This window comes from Lithobates pipiens, unplaced genomic scaffold (assembly GCF_037356315.1).
Source record: "Lithobates pipiens isolate NorthernLeopardFrog02 unplaced genomic scaffold, aLitPip1_a1.2 Scaffold_13, whole genome shotgun sequence".
Taxonomy (NCBI): Eukaryota; Metazoa; Chordata; class Amphibia; order Anura; family Ranidae; genus Lithobates; species Lithobates pipiens.
In genome coordinates, this window is record NW_027507718.1 from 230,079,485 (window position 1) to 230,106,800 (window position 27,316).

Below are 27,316 nucleotides of genomic sequence, written 5' to 3' on the forward strand. Positions count from 1 at the left end.
TATCAAGCATCATTACTGGTAAGAGCCATATTTGCAGCAGCTTTACAACATATAGATACTGTATACAGTTTAACCACCTCAATACCAGGCACTTCCTGCCCAGACCAATTTTGAGCTTTCAGTACTGCACCCAAATGAAATTTTTATCATTTTTTTCCCACAAATAGAGCTTTCTTTTGGTGGTATTTGATCACCTTTACGGTTTTTATTTTTTGCTAAACAAATAAAAAAAGACTGAAAATTTTGAAAAAAAATATGTTTTTTTTTGTTTCAGTTTCAAAACTTTGTAAATAAGTAAATTTTCTCCTTCACTGATGGGCACTGATGGGGCTGTACTGACGGACACTGATAAGGTGGCACTGATGGGCACTGATGAGGTGGCACCAATGAAGTGGCACTGATGAGGTGAAATTGATGGGCACTGATATGTGGCACTGATAGGTGGCACTGATAGGTGGCACTAATGGGCGACACGGATGGACATTGATAGGTGGCACAAATTGGCACTGATAGCTGGCATGGATTGGCATGGATAGGTGGCATGAATGGGCATGGATTGGCGGCACAGATGGGCATGGATAGGCGGCACATGGGCATGGATGGGCACTGATAGTTGGCATGGATGGGCACTGATAGGTGGCACGGATGGGCACTGATAGGCGACATTGTATTGTATTGTTTTGTACTGATGGATGCCAATCAGTGCCAAACAATAATGCATGCCAATCAGTGGTGCCCATTGTGGGCACTGATTAACATCCATTGTGGGCAGTGATTGGCATCCATTGTGGGCACTGACTGGCATCCCTGGTGGTCTAGGGTGGCATACCTGGTGCTGGGCATCCCTGGTGGTCTGGTGGCATCCCTGGTGGTCCAGTGTGGGCATCCTCGGGGGGGCTGTGCTGATAATCAATCAGCACAGACCCCCCTTGTCAGAGGAGCATCCGATCGGCTCTCCTCTACTCGCGTCTGACAGACGCGAGTGAGGAAAAGCCGATCACCGGCTCTTCCTATTTACACTGTGATCAGCCATGATTGGACACGGCTGATCACGTGGTAAAGCGTCTCCGTCGGAGACTCTTTACCAAGATCTTAGTTGCGAGGTGTCAGAATGACACCCCGCAACAACGATCGCCGCGATGTGCGCCCCCGGGGGCGCGCAGTGGCTCATAAGTCCTATGACGTCTGATCAGGATTTTGAAACCACTTTGCAGCTGTCATTTGCCTATAGGGCGGGCGGTAAGTGGTTAAATAATAATTGTTCTTTTAGCCATATACCAATAGACATCTATAACCCTTTCATGACTAAGCCTATTTTTGGAATTTGGTGTTTACAAGTTAAAATCCATATTTTTTGCTAGAAAATTACTTGGAACCCCCAAACATTATATATATTTTTTTAGCAGAGACTCTAAAGAATAAAACAGCGATTGTTGCAATATTTTATGTCACACGGTATTTGCGCAGCGGTGTTTTAAACGCAACTTTTTGGGAAAAGGGACACTTTCAGGAATAAAAAAAAACAAAACAGTAAAATTAGCCCAATTTTTTTGTGTAATGTGAAAGATAATGTTACGGCGAGTAAATAGATACCAAACATGTCACACTTTATAATTGCGCGCACTTGTGGATTGACGACAAAGTACGGTACCTAAAAATCTCAATAGGCGACGCTTTAACAATTTTTTACGGTTACCAGGTTAGCGTTACAGAGGAGGTCTAGTGCTAGAATTATTTCTCTCGCTCTGACGATCGCGGCGATACCTCGCATGTGTGATTTAAACACCGTTTACATACGCGGGCGCGACTTCCGTATGCGTTTTCTTTGCTTCGTGAGCTCACGGGGACGGCGGGCGCTTTAAAAAATAATTTTTTACTTTTTTATTTATTTTATTTATTTTAAAATGACTAAATTGTTTTTTTTTTTTTTTTTTTTAAATTGATCACTTTTATTGCTGTCACAAAGAATGTAAACATCCCTTGTGACAGTAATAGGTGGTGACAGGTACTCTTTATGGAGGGATCGGGGGTCTAAAAGACCCCCCACCCCTCCTTTACACTTCAATGTATTCAGATGGCTGAAAACGGCGATTCTGAATACCGGATATTTTTTTTAAACCGGCGCCATTGGCAGCCGAGTAAACGGGAGGTGACGTCATGACGTCGCTTCCGTGTTTACGATGAGGAGACTGGAACGAAGCCGATTACGGCTTCATTCCAGTCCCTGCCCAGCAGCTGAAGGCAGCAGAATTTGAATCGGTGCTCCCGATCGAGCGGGAGCACCGGTAACAGCGGCGGGAGGGGGGACGTCCCCTCCTGCTCCTCCGGCATAACAACCGAGCAGCTTTTAGCCGCATCAGTTGTTATGCCTGGATAGCCAATCGCCTGCTGAAAAAAACGGTACCGGGATGATGCCTGCAGGTGCGGGCATCATCCCGGTATACCCCCCGGAAGCTGAGTACGCACATCTGCGTACGCTCGGCGGGAAGGGGATAAAGTAAAGCTATTTTTAGGGTGTGAGTCTATTACAGGCATGGCAGCTATCAACTATAATGAGTACAGTAAGGATATAAGACACATCTGTATGATCCTAGATTTGTTTATAGGATGATTAACCCAAGAACAATGGTCAAAAACACTTTCACAAAATACAGAAAATACATATTGATTTTGCCAGAAATACAGTGTCCTGTAAGCTTATCTTCTATAATCTACCAATTACCTTTCACCTCCTGTAATGGAGAATTAAGAGATACAGAAATTTTTATAGTCCATATCAGGCCTAGCATGATAACTATGACTCCCTCCATAGATACAGTGAAGCAGTGATGTAGCAACCCATGGAAAGGAAGTATGTTATTTTCAAGATCACCAGATGAAAATAAAGCAAAAGAAGCTTGAAAAGGAAAAACAAATGCATCCTCCACACCAAGGACTAGTAGGCTGCAATATTTTATATTTTAGTTTTTTTTAGTCTAGATACATTTTAATGAAGTTTATTGTAAACAGTGTTAGTATGGGATATTGTAAAATTAAGTATAGTATTTCCATTAAAAGTGACATCTACCACTGGGAAAAATTGTTACCTTGTTCGTTATATCTTCCTCCAGCATCTTCCGCTTTGTGGGATCATCTGGCACAGAATTGTTGAGTATGGTGAAATTAATATTAAAGCCAAGAAATGCAGAGGAAGGCAAGGATCCAATGATATAACTAGCTGTTGTGGTTATGCTGCTGCTAGCCGTTGTGGTTACATCTACCCTGAAAACTGTAGAGACAGCCAGGTTATTAAGAAGTAATGCAAGTAAACCTACATTGTTTGTCAATCCAACAAAAACGGCCAGTCCTCTCATAACTGAAACTTTCATTTTATATGGATGCTGGTGATCCAATACAGGCTTATGTACACATTTATTTACAGACTAGCCTTTTAAGCAAAAATCTTAATTATTTGAATAGTATTTAAAAAAGTATTTTAATAAAAACAAAAATACTTTTTCTCACTTTAGAATACTTTACGTATAATTCAGAGAAAATGTTTACACTCATCTCCAACATAAGATACAGAGCTTTATTAAACCCTGTTGTCATCTCTGCGTTGTAGAGTATAAAACCCATCAGTGTCAAGAAAGCTCAAGAATATAACTTCTGACATTTATGGAGCAACTTGGGACTAATACATGTAACATTAATTTGACCTATGTGGTTGACCCTGTGGTAGTTTCCTTCCTTGATCTATCCATTAGAATTGAAGAAGGTAAATTGGTCACTCAAACTTTCCGCAAACAGACTGCGGCTAATACTATGCTCCTTGCCAATAGCCATCACCCGTGTTCCTTGATTAAAGGGATTCCAATAGGCCAGTTCCTCCGAATCCGAAGGAACTGCTCTTCCCAGGAAGACTATCGCCGTGAATAGGAATCACTATACCAGCGATTCTGTGAATGGGGATACTCCCATCGCACTTTAAAAAGAGCTAAAATGATTGCCAGTAAGAGATCTAGAGCTGACCTCTTAGGGACAACTAAGATTAGGAAAAGCAAGTCTAATGAACCAGTACGATTCATTACCCCCTTTGGGATCCAATGGCCTAAGGTACGTGCCATCTTGACCAATCATTGGCACATCTTTACTAGATCCGACACCCTGAAAACTATAGTGGGTGAGAGACCTCATTTGACAGCCAAACAGCTAGAAACCTTAAAGATGATCTAGTTGAGTCTGAGTATAAACGTCCCATCAGTAGAAACTGGCTCACGGAAATGCCAAGGATAAAGGGCATGTTCCCCTGTGGACATTGCGGCGCATGTTAATTTGTCGACAGAACTGCCTCTTTCCATGATTCAGGATCTACTAATGAATATGAAATAAAAACTTTCATTAACTGCAGCACTACAAGGGTGCTCTACATTTTGGAGTGCCCCTGTCGTAAACTTTATGTTGGAAAAACCAAACGCCAACTGAGGATACGATTTGCGGAGCACTTAAAAAGTATCCGTCTGAAAGAGGAAACTCCTATAGCACAACACTTCATCGATGTTCATCATGGTGACCCCCAGGGACTAACTGTAAAGGGCTTTTTTCCCTTTAACATATCCCAATGTAGGGGGGCTTCAATACCATTTTATTGAGACATGAAAAGAGATGGATCTTCAGGCTCCAAACTCTGCAGCCACTAGGCCTTAATGCAGAGCTGAGCCTGAAGATCTTTCTGGAAGCATAAGTATGAGAATCTGTACTCTTTGCATTTTTCATAGTCCCACAGTTATGAACACTTGTGTTGGTATGACATAAGATTTATAATATCTTATAATATCTGGCAACATACTTCACCTCCTAGAGACCCTAATTTTGACCTCTGATGGCCTAATATATAATGTATTATTATATATGAGTATAGATTCATCAGTTTGCATCCACTATTAGCTTAATTACAAATTTTGGCTGCAGTATTTTTATCCATCCACAAGATGGCGCAGAATCAAAAATTCACTGTTACAGGTGCACTTTTGTGATTGGTTATTTGACCCTATATTAAGTGAAGATTACCCCACTGTACTTTGTTCAGTTGAAGTGCCATTTGAGGGCACAAAACACGCTGACTTATCGTGGTCTAACGCTGCTGTCATCCCCTCCTGTACGCCCCCGCATGATCCCCCATCTTTACTGCCATTTTGGGCATTTGCATAGAGACTTTTTGTTCAGTCCTCATTAGACTGGTGCATTTCCTACTCAGAGCTCCCTCTGCTGGATACTAACGGAGACTCACTTCCTCTGAGTTCACCTGTGACCTGGATAGACTCAGGATGTGTGATCTATGAGACCCATGCTGCATACTTTTATGTGACCGGCAATTGCTCTGCTCCACTCGAAATCTGCTCGTTTGTCTCTGGATGGTGTCTGGGCTGATAGCGGTATTGTTCCTCCAGAACCTCCATTGAAGCTATACCAGTGAGTGCTGCATATTTGACCAAGAAGAGCGTGACACCAGCGGCACACACTGGGTCTCTGTTATCCTATATGACTGCACCATCAGATGATGGATGCTACTTGCACTTTCAGGTAAATTTGTTACAGCTACGGACATATACCTGATCATTTGGATCCCTGACTTTATATATTATATGCCATAATGTGTGGAACTTTTTTCCTGTGCACGTCCATTGAGTCTGATATGGCTTACAAAAAGGACATTTTTGGATACCAGTGAGCGCTGTATATTCGATCATGAAGAGTGTGACACTAGAGGCACACACTGGGTCTCTGTTATCCTATATGATTGCACCACCAGATGACAGGTGATACTTGCATTTTCAGGTACATTTGTTACAGCTATGGACATATACCTGATCATTTGGATCCCTGAATTTATATATTATATGCCATGATCTGTGGAACTTATTCCTGACCACATGTTCATTGAGCCTGATATGGCTTACAAAAAGGAAATTTTGGGATAGAACTCTGTGCATTTTTTGCCTGGCCCATATGCATCTACTATCAGCTTCAGCTGAGTCCATAGGGAAGGTGGGAGGGAACATAGAAGGGGCCTCACATCTTTAATAGCAGTGTTTAGCATTGTTTTTATACCACATGTCTTGTTTTTTTGTTTTTCTGTTTTGATCTTTTTTTACACATTTTTCTACAGCTATTTATTTCACCTGTGTATATCTGGTATTGTCATAGAAAAGATCCCACAGGTTTTGATGGGCAATTCACCTGTGGAGTCTCTTTTTAATGTATACGTGAATTTTCTAATAACGTTTTCTAATAAAGTTTACAATTTTTTTCATTTATTATATTCTTGAGCTTTCTTGTCTCGATGTGAGCATTCGTGAATCCCCTATGGTCTCACATCCTCCCTCATTGTTTTCTTCTATAATACGTTTTTGCTCCTGGGAAGGAAGCCCGTCATATTGACGGAATTATCCTTTAAATTTAATTAGATCTTTGAGTGGATTCAAGTGCTTTTCTTTATTATTTATTGCATTAAGAGTTGGCTTGGTTCACATACAGTATATGCAAACTGGATGCGTTTTGAAGCACACCTTATTTGCAGGTCAAGTAAAACAACATTGTTTTCTATTGAAACTGTTCAAATATCTGTGATGCATCCACAGTGCGAATTTAAAAAGAGTCCTGTGAGTCTTCTGAGCACTGCAGTGCAGTTCAGATGGAAATTCCAGGCTCATTGCGTTCTATGGGAACGCATCTGAATTGCACATGTCATCAGTTCTGTCAACAGGAATTGAGAAAAAAAAACAGCATCCCCCCAGCAATCCTTACCATGCCCTTTGGGTCTGGTATGGATTTTAATGGAAATCCCACGCCAAAATAAAAATATAATATATTTATAGTAGTAAAAAATGGTGTGGGTGGTCCCCCTCTAAAAAACTTATCATACACCTTATCCGAGCATGCAGCCTTCCCAGCAGGGGGGGGGGGGTAAACAAGCACCGCCCCTCCTGAACCATAACAGGCCACGTGCCCTCAACATGAGTGGGTGGTTTGGGGTAGGGACCAAAGCACCTTATCCCCATGTTGCCGGATCATAGAATCCTTCCCCACAACCCTGGGTGGTGGTTGTTGGGGTCTGCAGGCAGGAGGCTTATCAGAATCTGGAAGCACCTTTTAACATGGGAGCCCCCAGATCCCAACCCCCTTATGTGAATGAGTATGGGGTGCATTGTGTGCCTACTCATTCACCAAAAATGTGTCAAACATAAATAAAAACACAGAGACAATTTTTGACAAATCCTTTATTAAAAACAAAACAAAACAAAAACAATGTTCCCCAAAGTAAATCCAATGTCAATCATGATTAACACCACCACCGCCGAACAGGTCTGAACCCAATGCTGGCTCCCGCCGTCTGACAGCTCCACCACCTCCCACTTTTAAACAAAGTAAGTGGCGGGAGCACCCAGTGACGTGATCAACCGGGGTGTATAATTTATTTAATGGTGGGAGACAGAGGAGCTGTTAGATTGTGGAAGCCAGCATCAGGTACAGAGCTCTCTTTTTTGAGCCAGCAATGGCACTCATTGTGATTGATACTGGATTTATTTTGTAACATTGTTTTTTGTTTTTTTAATAAAGGACTTGTCATAAACTGTCTCTGTGTTTTTATTTATTTTTGACACTTTTTTGGTGAGTGAAAAGGGGTACAATGGACCCCATACTTATTCACATGGGGGGTTGTGGGGAAGAGGCCCTTGTCCCCATCAACCCGTGAACAAGGTGCTTTGGGAGGAAGGATTAATCAGTTGTTAAAGGCTGACTTGTTTAGGATGCCAGTGGCTGCCCGCTCCTAAAATTTGCATCAGAACCGCAACCTAAATCGCAGCTGAACTGTCAAACAGCTACTTGTCACCGTTTTTCTCAAGGGCAAAACATTTTTGTTACAGGCATTCCTGACTTGAAAAAGCAATCTTGTTATTTAAAGCGAATCTAAAGTTAGGTCCATATATATTTGGACGCAGGGACAATTTTAGTTTTATTTCAAGTATTTACCAAAACATATTAAAGCTATAGTTATATAATATATGATATGGGCTGAAAGTGCACAGTCTCGGGTTTAATTTGAGGGTGTGTATATCCAAATTGGAGGAAAAGTTTAGGAATTGCATCTAGCCATCCCCCTTTTTTAAGAGACCAAAAGTAATTGGACAATTGAATCAAAATCTTTCATTGCCAGATGTGGGCTACTCCATCATTATTTCTTCATCAGGACACCTTCCAGTTTCAGAGTACACTGATCAACAGCTGCAGCTGATTTGATTGTTAGATCGACTTATGTCAAGTGGGAATGCCCATAGATGGATAGATCCATCTACTCTAGCTGAACAGGAACTGGTTCCCCAAATCTTATGTAGACTACTCTGTATCTTTGGTGAGTGCAAAATATAATAAGAATTGATACTACCACATTGACAGATATAGCTGCCTGTGACACCAATACCTAAAAGTGGTAAAAAAATCATGCTTTGGATGAGATGGATGGATGTGGATAGGACATCCTTCCACATGTACTTCACCTTTTGCTGTCTACCACATTCAAAGCATACTATAAAACTTATAAACAACACGTTTACTGCATTTTACTTACTGTTCACATGGATACTTGATCTAGACAAAGTAAAGTTGCCCAAAGTGGTGCCATTTTGGGTTATTTCTAGGAGTGAGCTTTGAATTTCATGTTCTGTTAAGGTTCTTTCCAAAAGGTTTATATTAAAAGTGCAGATAGCTTCCACAGTGGTGTCCACACTCTGGGGAGTTGATCTACAAGTAATAATGTAGAAGTGTATATATCTATATAGCCACAAATAACAATATTAACCCTAGTTAATAATTTGATGCAATGCTCACCTTAACCTAATTACTTCACAAATTTCAAAGTTGTCCTTTACTCGGGAATTATATTTAAAGCCTTCATTCAGCTGAAAACAAGAACAGAAAGTAAGCATTTTGTTGATAAAGCAGGTAAATGGAACCTGGTTGTGAGAAGCTTCTCGACATTTTCTACTTTAAAAAGCTTGTATAAAACAATAATGACACTTGCAAAAACAGATATAAACAAGAGTGGATGCTAGATGAACTAGAATACTTGGTTATGGTTTAGGGGCTGACATTCCTCCCAGAGATACAAAAACTGAACTTTCTTTTTAGGTCTCAAAACACCAATCATTATATGAGTTTATTATACAGAAGTATGATAACAAATGCTCATAAAACAGAAATCTGTATTCAACAAATGGAATATTTTGGTACAATCAATGTATAATATATATGACAGCAAATTAAAGTTAAAAACGCAAATTAACAGTAAAATTACAGTTTTTCAACTTCTTTGTTTAACTATCTATTTGTAAACAAAGAGGCCTGGGATTCCATTCATCTATATCTTATCTTATACCTAGATGGCATAGATTGTAATGGGGGACTCCATGCAAAAAAAAAAAAAAAAATACACATCAGATTCTTATCCTTGATGAGAGTCTGGTATGGATGTCAAGAAAGAATCCTTGGTTGGGTGGGAATATGCCACTAATGGTTGGGACACTGGCGAATGTTGGCTCCCTAACAACCATCTTGAGAGTGAAGCTGTCACATTTAGTAATGGTAGTAATACTGCTGCTAAATGTTTCACTGCCTGTTTCCGCAAGAGGTGCAGCTTTGCTGAACACCTGTTTGATTTGCCGCACCTCTAAACCAGCAAAATTCATAAGCTCATCCCTATTTAGGAAATACTTCCTAGTCTCATCCTGAAGAAGCACTGTACTGTGAAACATATTGACTTTGATTTTGCGCTAACATTATATATAATAAAACAATTTTATTAGCATGGTAAAGTGGTTAATGAATACTGTACATACTGTATATTGAATGCACCAAAATATTTATTTTCTACAATATGGATTTATATCTAGATACATTTTAACCGATTTTTGTTACCAAAAAATCCGTATGATGATTTTATATACTGTTTGGCAGTGCTTTCAGTGCTGAAAAGAAAGTCCAATTTTTGTATTTAATAATTTATTAAATTATCAAAAACATGTTTACTTTTTTAAACCTTGAACGCATTTTGAGAACATTGATGTACTATACAGTGAAACCTCGGTTCCTGAACGCTTCTGTTTACGAACAACTCAATTCACGAACAGAAGAGTTAACAAAAATTTGCTTCGGTGCGCGAACTCCGTTTTTCGATTCACGAACACTATCCGCGGCCATCTTCCCTGCTCTGACACGTGGTCCTGACTTCCTGAAGGTGAGATCGTGGTCACAGAGAGACACTGAAAGTGTACTGTGAAGACACTTACAGTATTGAGATGCTTTTTGGTGTGCTTTTTAGCACATACTGAACAGGACTGCACTTTACATCCCTGTTCACACTTGCTGTAAAGCTTTTTTGTGTTCTTTTTATTACATACTGTACTGTACCAGACATCCAGTGTGGCTCCAAAGAAAATTCAGAGCAAGCATGGTGGTAAGAAGAAATGGCAGAGCAGTAATGAAGGTGACAAGACTGTTTGAATGTGTAGAATGCACTCTCTCTCTCTTCATACTGTTTTGTACTGTTCTTTGTTTCATATTTTTGTGGTTCAAAAACAAAAAAAAAGTTCATAATGGATTAACCTGATTTACATTGAACACTATGGGAAAATTTGCCTCGGTTCACGACCAATTCAGTTCGCGATGAGAGTCATGGAACTAATTAAGTTTGTGAACCGAGATATCACTGTATATAAAAAAATACAAATACAAGGCTAAGGTGAGCAATATATAAATGTAAGTAAATGACATTTTATAAAAGGAACATTATATTAAGTATTTTCTGTAAATATTTTCTTTCCATTATTCCATTTTACCTGTGCATTTTCAATGTCATTTTCACATGTTATGGCTGTTCTTGAAAAATGACTAGTAAATGTTGTAATTAATCACTTGTTTTTTAACTTGTTTATGCTTACCCCATTGCTTACAACATTTGTATCTAAGCTGAATGCAGAAGTTAACAAAGCCATTATGGTGTAGTTCAAGACCGAAGTACTTTTGAACTAATTAACATGTGACCTTGTAGTTACAGAATACAGAATATTTTATTAATCCCAAAAGGAAATTGGGAAATTGTTATGACACAGACACAACACAAGATCACAACAACAAACTGAACAAGATACAAAAACACAATAACGTTACCAATAACAGCCATTAACACCAATAACAAAATTAAAACTACACTACAAATAAAACATACTTATAGTTAAAATACAACATAGAATAAATAACACAGATTAAAATAGCAAGCAAACTGCCAAATACAAATAATACACCACTTTCTCTAACACCACCCCAAATAATAACCAACACAATACCAACATACTATAGAAAAAACACAAATCCTGATCATAAACCAGAATTAAATCTTCACCTCCAGCCCTCACAGAAAAGAATTCCATTATCTCACAAAAGTGAGTATATCCCTCACATTTTTTAAATATTTTATTATATCTTTTCATGTGACAACACTGAAGAAATTACACTTTTCTACAATTTAAAGTAGTGAGTGTAAATTTGCTGTCCCCTCAAAATAACTTAACACACAGCCATTAATGTCTAAACTGCTGGCAACAAAAGTGTGTACATGTCCAAATTGGGCCCAATGAGCCATTTTCCCTCTCCAGTGTCATGTGACTCGTTAGTGTTATAAGGTCTCAGGTGTGACTGGTGAACAGATGTGTGAAGGGTCTGGTATGGATATTTAGGGGGAACCCCACGTAATTTTTTTTTACATTTGACACGGGGTTCCCCTTAATATCCATACCAGACGTGAAGGGTCTGGTAATTGAATTTGGGGGAACCCCACGCTTTTTTTTTTATCAATGACTTTCAATGACTGTTCTCTGTATTATGGGGAGACGACAATTCATTATAGCCACAAGTGATTTTAAATTACTTTTTTTCCTGCAGAAATGACACTTTGTGCAGGGACAGTTCTAAGCACGGGAAACATGCGCCCCGTTTACAGGCATACTATAGACACCCCCCAGGTATGAAATTTAAAGGAATATTACACTTTTATTGTTTCACTTTAAGCATTATTAAAATCACTGCTCCCGGAAAAACTGCCATTTTTTAAAACTTTTTTTGCATTGAAACATGTCCCCTGGGGCAGGACCCAGGTCCCCAAACACTTCTTATGACAATAACTTGCATATTAGCCTTTAAAATTAGCACTTTAGATTTTGAACGTTCGAGTCCCATAGACTTTAATAGGATTCTAAAGTTCACACAAAGTTTAGGTCTGTTCGCAGGTTTTGCTGCGAACCGAACCAGGGGGGTGTCCGGCTCATCCTTAACTGTGACATACTGAAGCAGGGCATGATCCTCTCCCTTCAGACACTGGGCCGCAGGGCAGTATTCCAACATGATAATGACCGCAAACACACCTCCAAGATGACCATTGCCTTGCTAAAGAAGCTGAGAGTAAAGGTGATGGACGCGCCAAGCTTGTCTCCAGACTTAAACCCTATTGAGCATCTGTGGGGCATCCTAAAATGGAAGGTGGAGGAGCGCAAGGTCTCTAACATCCACCAGCTCCGTGGTGTCATCATGGAGGAGTGGAAGAGTACTCCAGTGGCAACCTGTGAAGCTCTGGTGAACTCCATGCCCAATAGGATTAAGGCAGTGCTGGAAAATAATGGTGTCCACACAAAATATTGACACTTTGGGCCCAATTTGGACATTTTCACTTAGGGGTGTACTCACTTTTGTTGCCAGAGATTTAGACAGGAATGGCTGTGTGTTGAGTTATTTTGAGGGAACAGCAAATTTACACTGTTATACAAGCTGTACACTCACTACTTTACATTGTAGCAAATTGTCTTTTTTTCATTGTTGTCACATGAAAATATATAATAAAATATTAAAAAAATGTGAGGGTTGTACTCACTTTTGTGAGATACTGTATATATCTTATCACCACAGGCAAAAATTATTTTCTATGTCGCTCTGTGGTTAATTGTGGATGTAACTGTCACTGATGGTACTCCACAGATTGACCAGCGCATTGTGGAGTAGGTGGGAGGAATTGTCCAAGATTGAATGTAACTTGAACAACATTGTCCTCTCCAACACTGTTGTAAAAGATTCCAATCCAACAACATCACTGGCCTTGCGAATCAGTTTGTTGAGTCTATTGGTATCAGACACCCTAAGCCTGCTTCCCCTGCATGCCACTGCATACAGGAGAGTGCTGGTCACCAGCACCTCATTGTTCTTGTTCCAATCCAGCTTATTATCTATGTGCACCCCCAGATACTTGGAACTCTCTACTACCTCTACATCCACTCCTCGGATGGAAATTGAGGTCACTGGTGGCTTTCTTTTTCTGAAATACACAACCAGCTCCTTTGTCTTTGCCACATTTAGATACAGATGATTAACCTCACACCATGTGACAAAGTTTTCCACCACAGTCCTATACTCAGTCTCTTCCCTATCCCTGATACATCCCACTACCGCAGAGTCATCAGAAAACTTTTGAAGATGGCAAGACTCTGGTACCCGAAATCAGTGGTGTAGACAATAAAAAGATCGGGAGAGAGAACTGTCCCCTGTGGAACCCCAATATTACTGATCACCCTATCTGACACACAGTCTTGCAAATGTACATACTGCAGTCTTCCTGTCAGGTAGTCTACAATCCATGACACAAGGGAAACATCAACCTGTATTGCTGGTAGGTTCTTGCCCAAAAGATCCAGCCTGATAGTATCAAACGCACTGGAGAAGTAAAAAAAATGACTCTCACAGTGCTTGCTGACTTATCCAGGTGTGCATAGATGCGATTTACCATGAAAATGATAGCATCCTCAACCCTCAGTCTTGGCTGGTATGCAAACTGCAAAGGGTCTAAACATTTACTAACCATGGGTCATAACTGATATAAATCAAGTCTCTCCAAGATCTTCATAATGTGGGAGGTCAAAGCCACTGGTCTATAATCTTTGGAGCTACAAGGGCGTGGTATCTTTGGCACAGGAACAAGACAGGACATCTTCCACAAAACAGGAACCTTTTGTAGACTCATGCTCAAGGTAAACATCCATTGATCAATGCTCCCGAGCTGGTCTGCCCTAAGCTCCCTAAGGCTAACGCTATCAGGGCCTGCTGATTTTACTGCCTTCAGTCTCCTCCACTGTCTACTCACCTGATCAGCTGTAAAAGACATTGATGCACTTTCCCATAAAGGAGGAGTAGAGTTGTTCTTATAAAAAGAACAACCAGTAAAAGTATCCAATAGGGGTGGAATCAGAACACACATTAAAGGAGGAAGGACATCTATTACATCTAGGGATTTCCCAGGAATCTGAAAACTTTCTGCACATATGCAGGAATTCCATGAGAACTACTGCACCTGTCTCTAGAGATGTGAATAAAGCACAAGTAGGCAAAAAAAATTGAGCCCGTGGGTTATCAATTTGGAGGTTAAATGACAATACATTTATTTGTATGGGAGCTTTTTTAAACTTGATTTGATGAATGTGGTCTTGTTTTAAAGTTGAATACTGTTTTTTTAACTACCGTATATACTCGAGTATAGGCCGACCCGAATATAAGCCGAGGCCCCCAATTTACCCCCAAAAAAACTGGCAAACTTATTGACTCGTGTATAAGCCGAGGGTGAGACATGCCTGTCCATCCCTGTGTGTGTGTCCGTCCATCCCTGTGTGTCCGTCCATCCCTGTGTGTCCGTCCATCCCTGTGTGTCCGTCCATCCATCCCTGTGTGTGTGTGTGTCCATCCATCCATCCATCCCTGTGTGTGTGTGTCTCCATCCATCCATCCCTGTGTGTGTGTGTGTCTCCATCCATCCATCCCTGTGTGTGTCTCCATCCGTGTGTGTGTGTGTGTGTGTGTGTGTGTGTGTGTGTGTGTGTGTCCAGCCTACCTTTGTCCCGAGCCTCCGTCCCGTGCCTTGCCTCCTTGCCTCCGTCCCGTGCCGTGACTTGCCTCCTTGCATCCGTCCCGTGTCGTGCCGTGCCTTGCCGCCGCCGTCCCGTCCCGTCCCGTGCCGTGCCTTCCCTTGCCTCCGTCCCGTGCCCTCTTCGTCGGCGGCCATTGTAAAGTTCAAAAGCTGCGCCGCCGCCTTCGCCTGTGATAGGCGGAACACTGAATTTCCCAGCAGCCTGTGTTCCGCCTATCACAGACGTCGTATCATCCTCGTCCGTAGTACGAGGATGATACGATGTCCGTGATAGGCGGAACACAGGCTGCTGGGAAATTCAGTGTTCCGCCTATCACAGGCGAAGGCGGAGCCGGAGGCGCGGCTTTTGAATAGAATGGCCGCTGTCTGTCTGCTCGACACGCTGATCGAGCGGGCAGACAGCGATGACTCGAGTATAAGCCGAGGGGGGCACTTTCAGCCTCAAAAAAGAGGCTGAAAATCTCGGCTTATACTCGAGTATATACGGTAGTTTGTTTAGGCCAGCTGGCCCAAATGAATTATTTTCTACACTAAAAGGTGTGCCCACAGGGCGTGCTGTAAAAATTGTATGTAGTATACATCCTTGTGTTTGAGCAGCGAGATAAGAACTTCTTGTCACACACCAGAAACAAAAGACGGTTGGGCTGAGTGGTGCTCGGCCATTCATAGGCAGCTGTGTATTTTCTGAATGAATACAAAGTTTCTCCTGATTGGCTCCACCTCAGTCAATCACTTTTTTTCGTCGGTAGGTGGCAGGCATCATGATTGAAAATGAATTAACAATGAGGGAATTTTTGGGGGATTTTACATTTTTTAATAAAGGGCTTGTCAAATTTATGTATCTTTTTTCTTGGTGACTTTCTTTTGTGAATGAGTATAGGAATGCCCTGTACTAGTTCATGTAGGAGGGATGGCCAATATCTGGGGACCCCCTTATTATTAACGGTGCTTAGAAATTCCAATAAACCCCCCACCCACAGTCTCCCATATCTATCCTTGGTTGTGGGGAATAACCTCATTGAATTTTGCAGAACCTTGCTCGAACCAAACCCAGGGAAGCTCAGTTCATTACTACTCATAGGATATAATGATAGTATAGTCTAGAAACACTTGTCTGATTATTATTGTTCTCTGAAGTAGGCCAGTGACAGAGCTATCTTCGTCTGCCTCATCTGTCACTCTTCATTGCATACACAGAAATGCTGGGCTAAACCAACTCTTCATGTGCAGATCCAGCACAGACGGGTGACTGAGATAGGTTGGATCACACCTGCATGTCTGAATGCCCCTTCAACAATATGACCACCTTAGACTGTTATACCACAAGTGCAGAGACAGCTTCTGGTACAATGGTCTTCAGTAGAACAAATAAAAAGGCATGTAGTGATTTGGCCTGGAAATATCATACAATGATTAGGTCATTAGAAAATGACTCAAAACTAATTAAGCACAAAAAGGTGTAGTAAATAGTTTGAGGTGATTAGAAAGTGTGATAAAAAAATAGGGTAAGCTTGCATTACATTGTATAGCTATGTTCCTTGATTTCAAGAAGAAAGAACAATTTTACAGTACTGTTTTGAGAGTTATAATTGTGAGCAACTACTATTGGGGTAATAAAAGTGGATTGCTTTTTTTTTGCCTCTTTTGGCATAGTAACATGTAATTAATATATATATATATATATATATATATATATATATATATATATATATATATATATATATATATAATATAAAGATCCACTATAGCATATGTTAATAACCTATAGACATAGCATATATAAGAGAATTTAAGAAAGGAAAAGTGCACTTACCTTTTCTGATTCCCCTCCTGACCAAAACCAACCACCCCTTACACCACCCCAGAAGTATACTTACCTGCATCCCATGGCCGGGGCCCATCACAATGTGGTCAGCTTTCAGTGAAATCTTTGTTGAGCTACTGGTGGCCCATAGGCCAGTTCACTATTTCCTAGTTAGCCAGCAAGTTATTTGATACAGAATAAATATGGCAGAAAGAAGCTCCCATGCATACTCCAAAAATTGGTGTACAAAGAAATGGCATATTCATTTCAATACACTACTTCTATTTTAATATTCCAAATAATTCATGTTTAATAAAGATGTCACTTACCAAGTTGTCAAGTTTGCTTTTTAAAATTATGAATGGGCCAGAGGTTTTGTTTCCTAGACTTGCATTAAAGTTAAGGTTCGTTATTGTAAAATTAAGAAAGAATTGCCTGGGTCCAAAAACTCCGAATGTAGTCAAAGATGGAGCTTTAGTTGCTAAAATTTCAAAAACAGGAATTATTTACCAAAGATATGTTTACACAAATTTTTCAATAATTTGTTATTATTATTATTATTATTATTATTATTCAGGATTTATATAGCAATAAACAGTTTATGCAGCGCTTTACAATATGAGGGCAAACAGTACACTTACAATACAAATCAATACAGGATCGATAAGAGGGCCCTGCTCGTTAGAGCTTACAATCTAGAAGGGAGGGTCAAGTTGAAACAAAAGGTAATAACTGTGGGGGAGGAGCTGATGGAGAAAATGAAAATACAGTTAGGAGTGGGTGGGGTAGGCTTCTCTGAAGAGGAGTGTTTTCAGGGATCGTTTAAAAGCTAATAAAGTAGGAGATAAGCGGACAGATTGGGGTAGGGAATTCCATAGGATTGGAGAGGCTTTGGAAAAGTCCTGGAGGCGAGTATGGGAGGAGGTATTGAGGGAGCTAGAGAGCAGGAGGTCTTGAGAGGAATGAAGAGAACGAGTAAGTTGGTATTTAGAGACTAAGCTAGTGATGTAGCTGGGGGCAGAGTTGTGGATGGCTTTGTACATAGTTGTTAGTATTTTGAATTTAATTCTTTGGCTGAGCGGAAGCCAGTGGAGGGATTGACAGAGAGGAGTGGCAGACACAGAGCGATTGGTAAGGTGGATGAGTCTGGCAGCGGCATTCATGATGGATTGAAGAGGTGATAGACTATGGTAAGCCAATGAGAAGGGAGTTGCAGTAGTCGAGGTGGGAGATGACCAGCAAGTGAATTAAGAGCTTTGTTGTGTCATTGGTTAGAAAGGGGCGTATTTTTGAGATGTTGCGGAGGTTGAGGTGGCAGGATTTGGACAGTGATTGGATGTGTTGCTTGAAGGAGAGTTCAGAGTCCAGGACTACACCTATGTAGTATGTAATGTGTTATTAAAAGAAAAGTTATAATGTGTTACTTTACATCTGCAGTCTACAAGAAGACATCCATTTATAGTACATACAAAGAAAGGGTATCCCCTAAATGGACTTTTAAGGCACTAACATAGTTTGTAGAAAAAGCATATTTTATTAAACAATAAAAATAAGATATATTGGAATGATAGCTATTGCTATGTACAAGGTACAAAATCAATCGGACGTTGGTATACTGCTAGCAGAGTGCAGCAAGTACTTGGCTGTGACACACCTAATCCTACACCTTCATTCCTCTAAGTGCAGGTTTCAGAGAGGACTGAAGGTCTAGTGGGGTTGGAGATCCCAGCTGATGAGGAGCAAGGAGAGGTCCGCTTTGTTCTTTGGTGTGGGTCTTTAAAGTACGCTTGCCAACGAGCTGCATGGCAGGTCCATATATGTCTGGTCAAGCATGTGGTTCCCAAGCGGCTGATGTTTTGGCCACGCGAGATACACTTGAGACATATGTTGCAAATAGCAGATACACTTGAGACATATGTTGCAAATAGCAGCGGTGCGATCTGATGCACTCGTCTCACAAAAGGCCCACACCAAAGAACTTTTAGAATAAAGTGCAGAGGCAGCACCCTGCACAGGCGGAGCTCTGTGGTGTGATTCAGTCGGTGTGCTGCCCCTAAGCTGGCCCCCAGAGGGCATCCTGCCTCATTGGAGATGTGCCTCCTCCTCTCTCCTATCAGGCACCCACGTGGAGTCAGTGACCTCATCATCCCCTCCCTCTTCATCACTGAAGCAAACCTGGCAGTATGCTGCAGCTGGTGGAACATGACTGCCAGATTGCTGTCCCCTCTTTCTGCCTTCCTCTAGCTGGGTATCATCATCAGAGCCTTCAAAATGCTGGGCATCCTCCTGGAGCATGTACCCAACACTGTGCTCAAACAGTTCGGGGGACTCCTCAGGAGGACATGGTGGGTCTAGGGAAGGAGTGACTGATGACATTGGGACGAGACAAGAGGACGTGTTGGCAGCTGCTTTGCCAGTACCCAGAGCCTAGGTGAGAGAGGATGAGGAAGATGAGGAGGCCATGGTAATCCACTCTACCAAGTCTTCGGCATGATGCAGCTCAACACGTCCAGCTGCCGAAAATAAGGACAAGCGTGTCCCATGGCCACGTGCTGATGACGATGCACCGCGTCCACGACCCGCACTGTTGTCTCTAGACACAGAGCCTGCTTGCCCTCTTTTATTGTCTTGTGACTGTCTGCCTCTCCTTGTTGGCCTTCCAGACATACTTATGGCCTGCAGTGAGATGGAAAAACCAGCAATTGGGGTAGCTTTACGTGCACACTGAGCAGATAACACAGTACACTGACTGTAATTACTGCAGCTGCCTGCCTGGAGTATAGGATCTGAAGAACACCAGCAAATGGGGTAGCTTCACATGTATACTATGCAGGAGGCACACTACACCAACCGTAAAACTGCTGCAGATGCCTGTGTTACAGAAACAGAACAACACCAGCAATAAGGGGTAGCTTCAGGTGTATACTGCGCAGGAGGCACACTACACCCATTGTAACTGCTGCAGATGCCTGTGTTAGAGAAACAGAACAAAAACAAGAAATAAGGGGTATCTTCAGGTATACATATACTGTGCAGGAGGCACACACCACCCACTATAACTGCTGCAGATGCCTGTGTTACAGAAACAGATCAACACCAGCAATAAGGGGTATCTTCAGGTGTATATTGTGCAGGAGGGACACAACACCCACTCTAACTGCTGCAGATGCCTGTGTTACAGAAACAGAACAACACCAGCAATATGGGTATCTTCAGGTGTATACTGTGCAGGAGGCACACTACACCCACTGTAACTGCTGCAGGTGCCTGTGTTAGAGAAACAGAACACCACCAGCAATAAGGGGTATATTCAGGTGTATACTGTGCAGGAGGCACACAGCGCCCACTGTAACTGCTGCAGATGCCTGTATTACAGAAAGAGAACAACACCAGCAATAAGGGGTATCTTCAAGTGTATACTGTGCAGAAGGCACACAACACCCACTCTAACTGCTGCAGATGCCTCTGTTACAGAAACAGAACAACACCAGCAATAAGGGGTAGCTTCAGCATCCTGCCTGTGGCCAATTATGACTCTCCTCTCTGCCGGCGCTGTGATTGACCAAGCATGCGGGGTTACAGTGCATGCTTGGCCAATCATGAGCCAGCAATGCGCTGCAAAGGCGCAGTGCATTGTGGGCCGTAAGCGCCACATGAATATGGCGCAAACGGTCCACAAAGTTCTGGATTCGCTTAACAGGCGAACAGCCTGTGTTCGAGTCGAACATGCAAACATGTGTTTGACTCGAACAGCGAGCTCATCCCTATACACAAGCAAAGTATGCCACTATGTAACTCAACATACAGTAACTATATATGAATTAATTCGCCATTATGTAGTCATTGTAGATCTCCCATATATTTTAATACCATGTAATTTTAAGCATGCTTGCCAGAAGGTTTTTGGGCAATCCGACCTAGGACGTAATGATTTAAAGTTGGAAGCCTAAAAAAAATTTCTAATTTCTTTAAAAGTGCAAATTGTATTGGCAAGCATTGGAAGTACAGTTCCAATGGACAGATCAGTTTGGTGTGAGGTTTACTGGATAACCTCCATGCAGATTTGCCCAGATGGGATTATCCAAATTTGGTCACGCCATTTAAATGCATCATATACACACAGCAAACCATTAAACTATGGCCATGGCAGGATGAAATTAGCTGTTTATGATTGTAAACCTTATCATCATAAAAAAGGGTATAATTTCCAGACAAGTTCACATTATAAACAAAACATGTTATTTAAAAGCTCATCTTGGTTTATCATATAACATACTGTGTATTTAGCAATAATACTGTATATTCACATATAACAAATTTTATATAATAATATCTACTTCTAACATAAATTATATCAGCATATAGTTGATAAATAATGGAAAGTAGTAGCAATTTTTATATCCAGCTATTTTTATATGAAATGCATTCTTTACAGCTATTCAAATAATGTATAGTAACTTACTTGTTGTAGCCATGGCCTTATTGTATCCTAGAACACAAAGATAGATTTTACTTTGGTGTTTGAAATCTCTACATCTACTATTTACAAATAGATTGAATTACTCTTACCATTCACATAAAGAGAGTTTGCATCTAGCTTGTAGATACTCAACTTGGTAACATTTAAGGTCATGGAAGACACCTCATTGTAAAATGCTTCCGCATCAAATTTCAGCCCTGTAGCATCCTTCTTAATATTACAAACTAAGTTTACTTTGGTGCCAACTGTATTGAATCTGGTGAACAGAAAAGTCATGTTTTTTCAGTCATTAGTATCACAAGTGGTAACGCCATTTCAAGTATAAGTACAAGTACAAGTGGCAATGCCATTTCAAGTATACAATAAAAGTACAGAGTTATTATTGTAATTGATTTTACTACTCCTTTTTTAGATGTGAGAAAATGTACTGATCCTATATGCACAGGCGAAAGTAGCCTGAAGAACCAATTTTATGTTGGAAAACTATTTGATAACATCAGATAAAACCTATTTTTATTGCCATGTCCTCATGAGAGGAAATCTCTGCAATGGGGACACAGACATCAATAAAAAAGATCCTGATAGAGGTTCGCACACTAAAATAAAAATGAAACAAATGACCAATGTAAGAACTTATTTACTGAATGAGAACTTTTTAATCTACTGATTTGGAAGGAAATATTTCCCAAAAAGCTGTTGATGGTACAAAGACCTGTCCATTCAAAACTGAATTTTTATTTTTTTATTTTTTATTTTGTAAGTGACAGTGATCAATCGATACTGCACTTGGGTGGGCTGGGCAGAGGGGCAAAACGCAGGTGTTAGCAGGTATTTGGGCTGATCCCGCTAACAATGCGTTTTTTTGGAACCCTAAACTGCTGGGGACGCTAGTATAGATCTGATCAGATCAGATATTGATCTGTTCAGATTCTATACCACTACGGGAGGTGTATGCTTTGCGTGTGGGTGTTAGCGGTACTGGCACTAACCTAGCGCTGCCTGGGGCGACGCAGACCCTGACCCTAAAACCTAATTGATATCACCCGCCGGGTGATCAGGGGGTTAAACCTTTATTGGGTAATAAATGGTGGGTGCCCTGATGCTATAAAAAACAAACTAACCAGAGTCACCCGTAACACTTATACGGTGATCAGTGGTGAAAGGGTTAACTAGGGGCAATCAGGGGGTTCAAATTTTTATTAGGTAGTATATGGGGGTCCCTGGCGCTATATAAAAACCTGACGGGGAACCTAAATAACTAACTGGCTAACCAGCAACACCAGTGACACTTATACTGTGATCGCTGGTGAAAGGGGGTGAAAGGGTTAATGGGGGGGGGATCGGGGGGGGGGGGTTTGTGTGCCTGTGTGTACCTACATGTCAGTGTAGTGTTGGTGCACACTTACTATTAGTCTTCTCCTCGTAGTCCGGTCAAAAAGACCGCCCCGAGGAGAATGACATCACTTCCTCCTTCCTGTGTAAACAATACACAGTGGGAGGAAGCTTCTCATTGGCCAGGAGCGATCCAGAGGGGGTGGCCGAAAACCAACGGCCATCCCCTCATCACGGAGCACTCCTGGAGCAAACCGGACCGCCGTAACCAGCGGGAGGGGGTCCGATCGGACCCCCCACCCGCTGGAAGGCAATCACGTACATCTACGTGATTGTGCCTGCCTGTGCCATTGTGTTGACGTACATTGGCAATACGGCGGTCCTGAAGTGGTTAAATAACCATAAACAATGTTATTACAATTCCCTCAAAAATCTGTAAAATAATAAATTAAGAGAAAGTAATAATGGTAAGCTCATCAGTAAAGCTCTATCAAAGCATGGACTCATTTTTTTTTGTCTATCAACTGCTCGGGATATGCTACAGAACATTTTTCTGCATCTATAAACATTTGCAGGACAAATAAAATTATGTGGCAATGGACCATTTATTCAATAAGGAATCACTAAAAATAAAGCTATACTGCAAATTGCAGTAACCCACAGTAAGCATTTGATTTCCATTTATAAAAGCCAGATTCCTGGGAAAAGAATTCTAATTTTAACACTTCCCATTTCACTGTTACTGAAATGGCTTGAATCCAATGGGTGATGTACAGTATAATATATGTATATGATTTGTGATAGCTAATTGTGAATAAACAAGATATTAGTTTTAAATCTGTGCATAAATGGACTAATGTTGTTATATAAAACCATAAATAAAACATTTAAACTTTATACACTACATGAAAATAAGAGACAAATTTCCGAAGATGTCAAGAGTACATATTGTTAACGTTTTATAAACTGTTACTTACGCAAAGCTATCAAGAAGGCAATTTATCAACTTGGAACCAAGGGTGCTGTTTTTCATTAAATTGTTCACCTAGCAGCATAACATAGGAAAAGTCACTAGATAATTCAGAACATTCCCAGCTAAAGTATATATTGTCAAACCACACAATTCAAATGACACACAAAAGAATAGCTACATCATATGAATTGTTTCCATAAGCCAGCATTCTTTAAGAAAGGAGCCGACATCTGCACCTGCCCAATGCTATTTAGAAATTAAAACATATGTGTATTTTATGTAAAATAAAATATAGTTTAAAAATACAGTATGCAGGTAGGATTCGCTCGCTTTATTTGCTATAACAGTATTTATAGACTGCACCAAAGTATATAAATTCTTCTATGTGTACATGGTATGTTAAAGAGAATTGGAAATATAAAAAAAAAGTGTCAGTACTTACCAAGTACAGCACATTGGTAGATGTAGAGTTGTACTTTAAGGAATTTTTGGAAGCAAGGTCAGAAGTATAAGCCAGGTTAAGTATAGTAACATTGAGTGTGATTTCTTCAGAACTGGCTGCATCTACTGGGACTTTGGTGGCTGCCTCAATGGGGGTCTCCACAGCTAATAATATAATGAAGTAAAATTGTGAGTTCAGGTTAAAATAAATCTGTTAAAATGTAGTAGGGCAAGGTTCTGCACATCTTCTTTGATGTTATATCCAGTAATGTAAAGTCATTTTAGAACTACAGAAACCTTTTACAGAAAAAAATTACTAACGACTATTTCAGGTTAAGAACAAAATGGCTAACAACATTTCTAGGGTATGCAGCCCTGTTATGACATCTTAAATACATATATATTCGGCTAACTGGGAGGGGTCATTGGCAAAGCCAAAGCAAACAGTATACATTTTAAAATAAACTGGACCACTACTTACATGTTGCTTCATTGTATCCTGTAGGAGAGAGCAAAAAAAATTAGTTTGACCTTTTAATTATGACAAAACAAATGTTAAAATTTTACTCACAGATAGCCAACCAGAAAATGTAATCAGAACATTTGTAAGTACACAGTGGGGGGGGGGGGGGGGGGGGCATTCCAATGAGAACTTCCTAACTACCTATAAGCCATAATTCTAAGTGACATGGGCCATTAAGTCAGACTTTGTAAGTGGACATTGTCTGTAAATGTCATATAGGGTGGATTTATGAAATCGCATTCAGTAGCAAAATATATGTCAGAGAATTTACACTTGCCAAATTAACTATGGAAGGTTTTCAGATTTTTTTTTTGGGGGGGGGGGGTCATGTCATCTAAAGATTGTTAATAAACTATGTAATTATATATGGGTATAAATGTTTTACCAGTTCTATAGTTATATTTCCTTTAAAAACGCACCAACCATGGTTTTGGCTGGGGTAGTTTAAAGATAAGGCAACACACATTTTAAAGAATGGATTGAAAATTACCATTGACATAAAGACTGTTGGGATCCAGGGAATATATCCCTAGGCTGGTGACACCATTTGTTTTGTTCGCTAGCTCTTTGAAAAAAGCGACTTGATCAAATCTAGGTGCTCCAGAACTGTTGACATAAGTGCAGATGGCATCCACTTTGGTGGCACTTGCTCCATTAGCTGAGCTGTAAAAGCAAAATGGAAAATATATTATTCCCATGTATTTATTTAGATTTATTAAGATGCAGTATGATAACTCTAAATATGCAGAAAAGCCACTTTCCCATTGTAATCTATTCAAACGGGGGGGGTGCAGTTTGACATTTTATGTAACTGGGACAAATGTGCATTGGCGAGCTGACTGTGATTTATCATGACGTCACAAAGGGCTCCCAAAAACAAGATGGTGGTGTGATGGGAAGAATCAGCTGTGAAAAGACATCACTGGAATCCATGGACTGGAGAGCAGCTGTTTTTTAAAAGTCAGCAGCTACAGTGTTTGTAACTGTTGACTTTTAATTGTTTTATTTGTTAAGGCTGAACTCCAGAATGTAGCTATCTTTGCAATTACAGATCTCTCTCCCTAAGCTCTGTTTTACTTTTTTGTAATCCAAGATTTTCCATCTCAGTGATGTCATAACATCCTTTGCAAAAGAGAACTGTCTTTCTTGCTGCACATCATATCCGAACTGGGAAAGAGGAGTAACATTTCCCATAATTTAATTTCCCATGGGAAATGCATGAAATGAAGGCCAATGTGTGCAGTGAACTGAAGGAGAAATGTAGGACGGAGTTGGCACTAAGGGTTGTGTCTGGTATCCACAATGGAAGTGTCAGATCAGGTTGAACTGGATGGTGTCTTTATTCAACCTTACTAACTATGTAACTATGTAACTATCAGGAGTCTTAGACTCCCGAGTCCACCCACTACAGCAAGCAGAGACGTAAATATGTATGTATAATTCGCCAAGGGATGCATAGTGGCCATTGGTCTTACAAAATGGATGTCAGTGGAATACAAGCTATAATTCAAACAATGCAACCTGGATTTCTCAGAGATTACACAGTGGGGAGAGAAACAATCAGCATATTGCACTAAGGTATGACATTGCTAATATTTCTGCCTAGGGTTCAGCTTTAAAGAACTTACTGAAGTTCCTCTTGAATGTGTGCAAAATATAAAAGCTAATTTAACAGAAATCAAATTCAATAACTAAGTGCAACATACAGAAGCCCATAGCAAAACTAAAAGCTTGACTACAGTAAGCATACTGCACACACATTATTAATTACTTACCTAAATTTTATGGTCTGACATACTGGAGAAAAAAATTTCAGAGTGGTTTGGTTCACAACATAATTTATCTGGAAAAGACAAACAACATATTCTTAAAGATGATTAAAACAACCAACAAGGCACAGTTAATATTTTTAAACATTTTAAAGAGAAGCCATTTTTTAACCCGTGATCATCTAATATAAGAATTCTTATCAGTGTGTCTTACATAGTGATAAGCCAAGCGTACGCGGGTTGAGTTACTGAAATTCAGGTGCCAAATCCAACCTCTATTGAAATCAATGGGAGCTGAATGTGAAAAAAACAGTAAGGATGTTCTAGGCTAATAGGTAAGGGATTGTATACAAACCCAGGGTTGCAGGTTGCTCTGTGTATGGTCATGGCCTAAGTTTTGTCTGTCACAGCTAAAGCATGTTGTCAATATGGCTGCTGGGAACCCATCCTTTTAGAGTGAGGGCATTTACCCTCCTATGTCAGCTGACCTAGGTTCAAGGCCAGGCAATGCATTATGGCCACAATGACATAATTTCGCTAGATACAAAAACCAGGAACTCCTGAACCTTGCCCCTATAGATAGGGAAAAAAATATGTTTTAACTATAAAAACAAAACTATGATCTTGCTTCATGTTTGCAGACTTTCGTAAAAGCTGTGAATTCATAATCCATACTTACCACAGTATTCATTATAAGCCGAGTGCTGTTGAATATGGAGGTGTTCGGTGTCCCCATATTAGAGGTGTATGGGAGATTAGTTATAGAAATATTTACAGTAAAATAATTAACTGCTGTCAATGGTGTGGTTGGATTTTTAGCTGAAAAAAACAAATAAATCAACATCACACAATGCTCCAAAGTAGAGTATAAATATTTTTTTTATCAAAAAAGCACAACATAATAAGAAGCGCAGATTTTATAGAACTGGCTGTTAATGTTGCAGAATATCTTTAACCACTTGAAGACCATGGCCTTTTCTGACACTTCTCACATACATG

At 40.4% G+C, this 27,316-nt stretch overlaps 2 protein-coding genes across 2 annotated transcripts in view; both read right to left on the bottom strand.

Annotated features, from left to right (window-relative positions):
- LOC143974690 (mucin-16-like) overlaps window positions 1-21,299 on the bottom strand; it is a 52,205-nt gene extending 30,906 nt beyond the window's left edge. Inside the window, exons 1-5 of the mRNA XM_077476318.1 lie at window positions 21,262-21,299; window positions 17,129-17,280; window positions 8,869-8,939; window positions 8,609-8,781; window positions 3,087-3,268 (exon numbers count right to left, since the gene is read on the bottom strand). Coding sequence (XP_077332444.1) covers window positions 3,087-3,268; window positions 8,609-8,781; window positions 8,869-8,939; window positions 17,129-17,280; window positions 21,262-21,274 — 591 coding nt within the window. The 5' untranslated portion in view covers window positions 21,275-21,299. The remainder of the gene's footprint in view (window positions 1-3,086; window positions 3,269-8,608; window positions 8,782-8,868; window positions 8,940-17,128; window positions 17,281-21,261) is intronic.
- A 43-nt stretch (window positions 21,300-21,342) lies between these two features.
- Window positions 21,343-27,133, bottom strand: LOC143975876 (mucin-16-like). The gene is made up of 7 exons (XM_077478430.1): window positions 26,997-27,133; window positions 26,324-26,391; window positions 25,039-25,211; window positions 24,507-24,524; window positions 24,027-24,190; window positions 23,589-23,656; window positions 21,343-21,535 (listed from the first exon to the last, which is right to left on the bottom strand). The coding sequence occupies exons 1-7, from the start codon at window positions 27,051-27,053 to the stop codon at window positions 21,343-21,345; spliced, it is 741 nt and encodes a 246-aa protein (XP_077334556.1). The 5' UTR covers window positions 27,054-27,133.
- Between the last annotated feature and the right edge of the window lie 183 nt (window positions 27,134-27,316).

Coding starts and splice junctions, on each gene's coding strand:
- LOC143975876 (XM_077478430.1), bottom strand. CDS start 27,053: ATGGGGACACCGAACACCTCCATATTCAACAGCACTCGGCTTATAATG. Junction 26,392..26,996: donor GGCTTATAATGAATACTGTG/GTAAGTATGGAT, acceptor TGTCTTTTCCAG/ATAAATTATGTTGTGAACCA. Junction 25,212..26,323: donor TGTCAGACCATAAAATTTAG/GTAAGTAATTAA, acceptor TTGCTTTTACAG/CTCAGCTAATGGAGCAAGTG.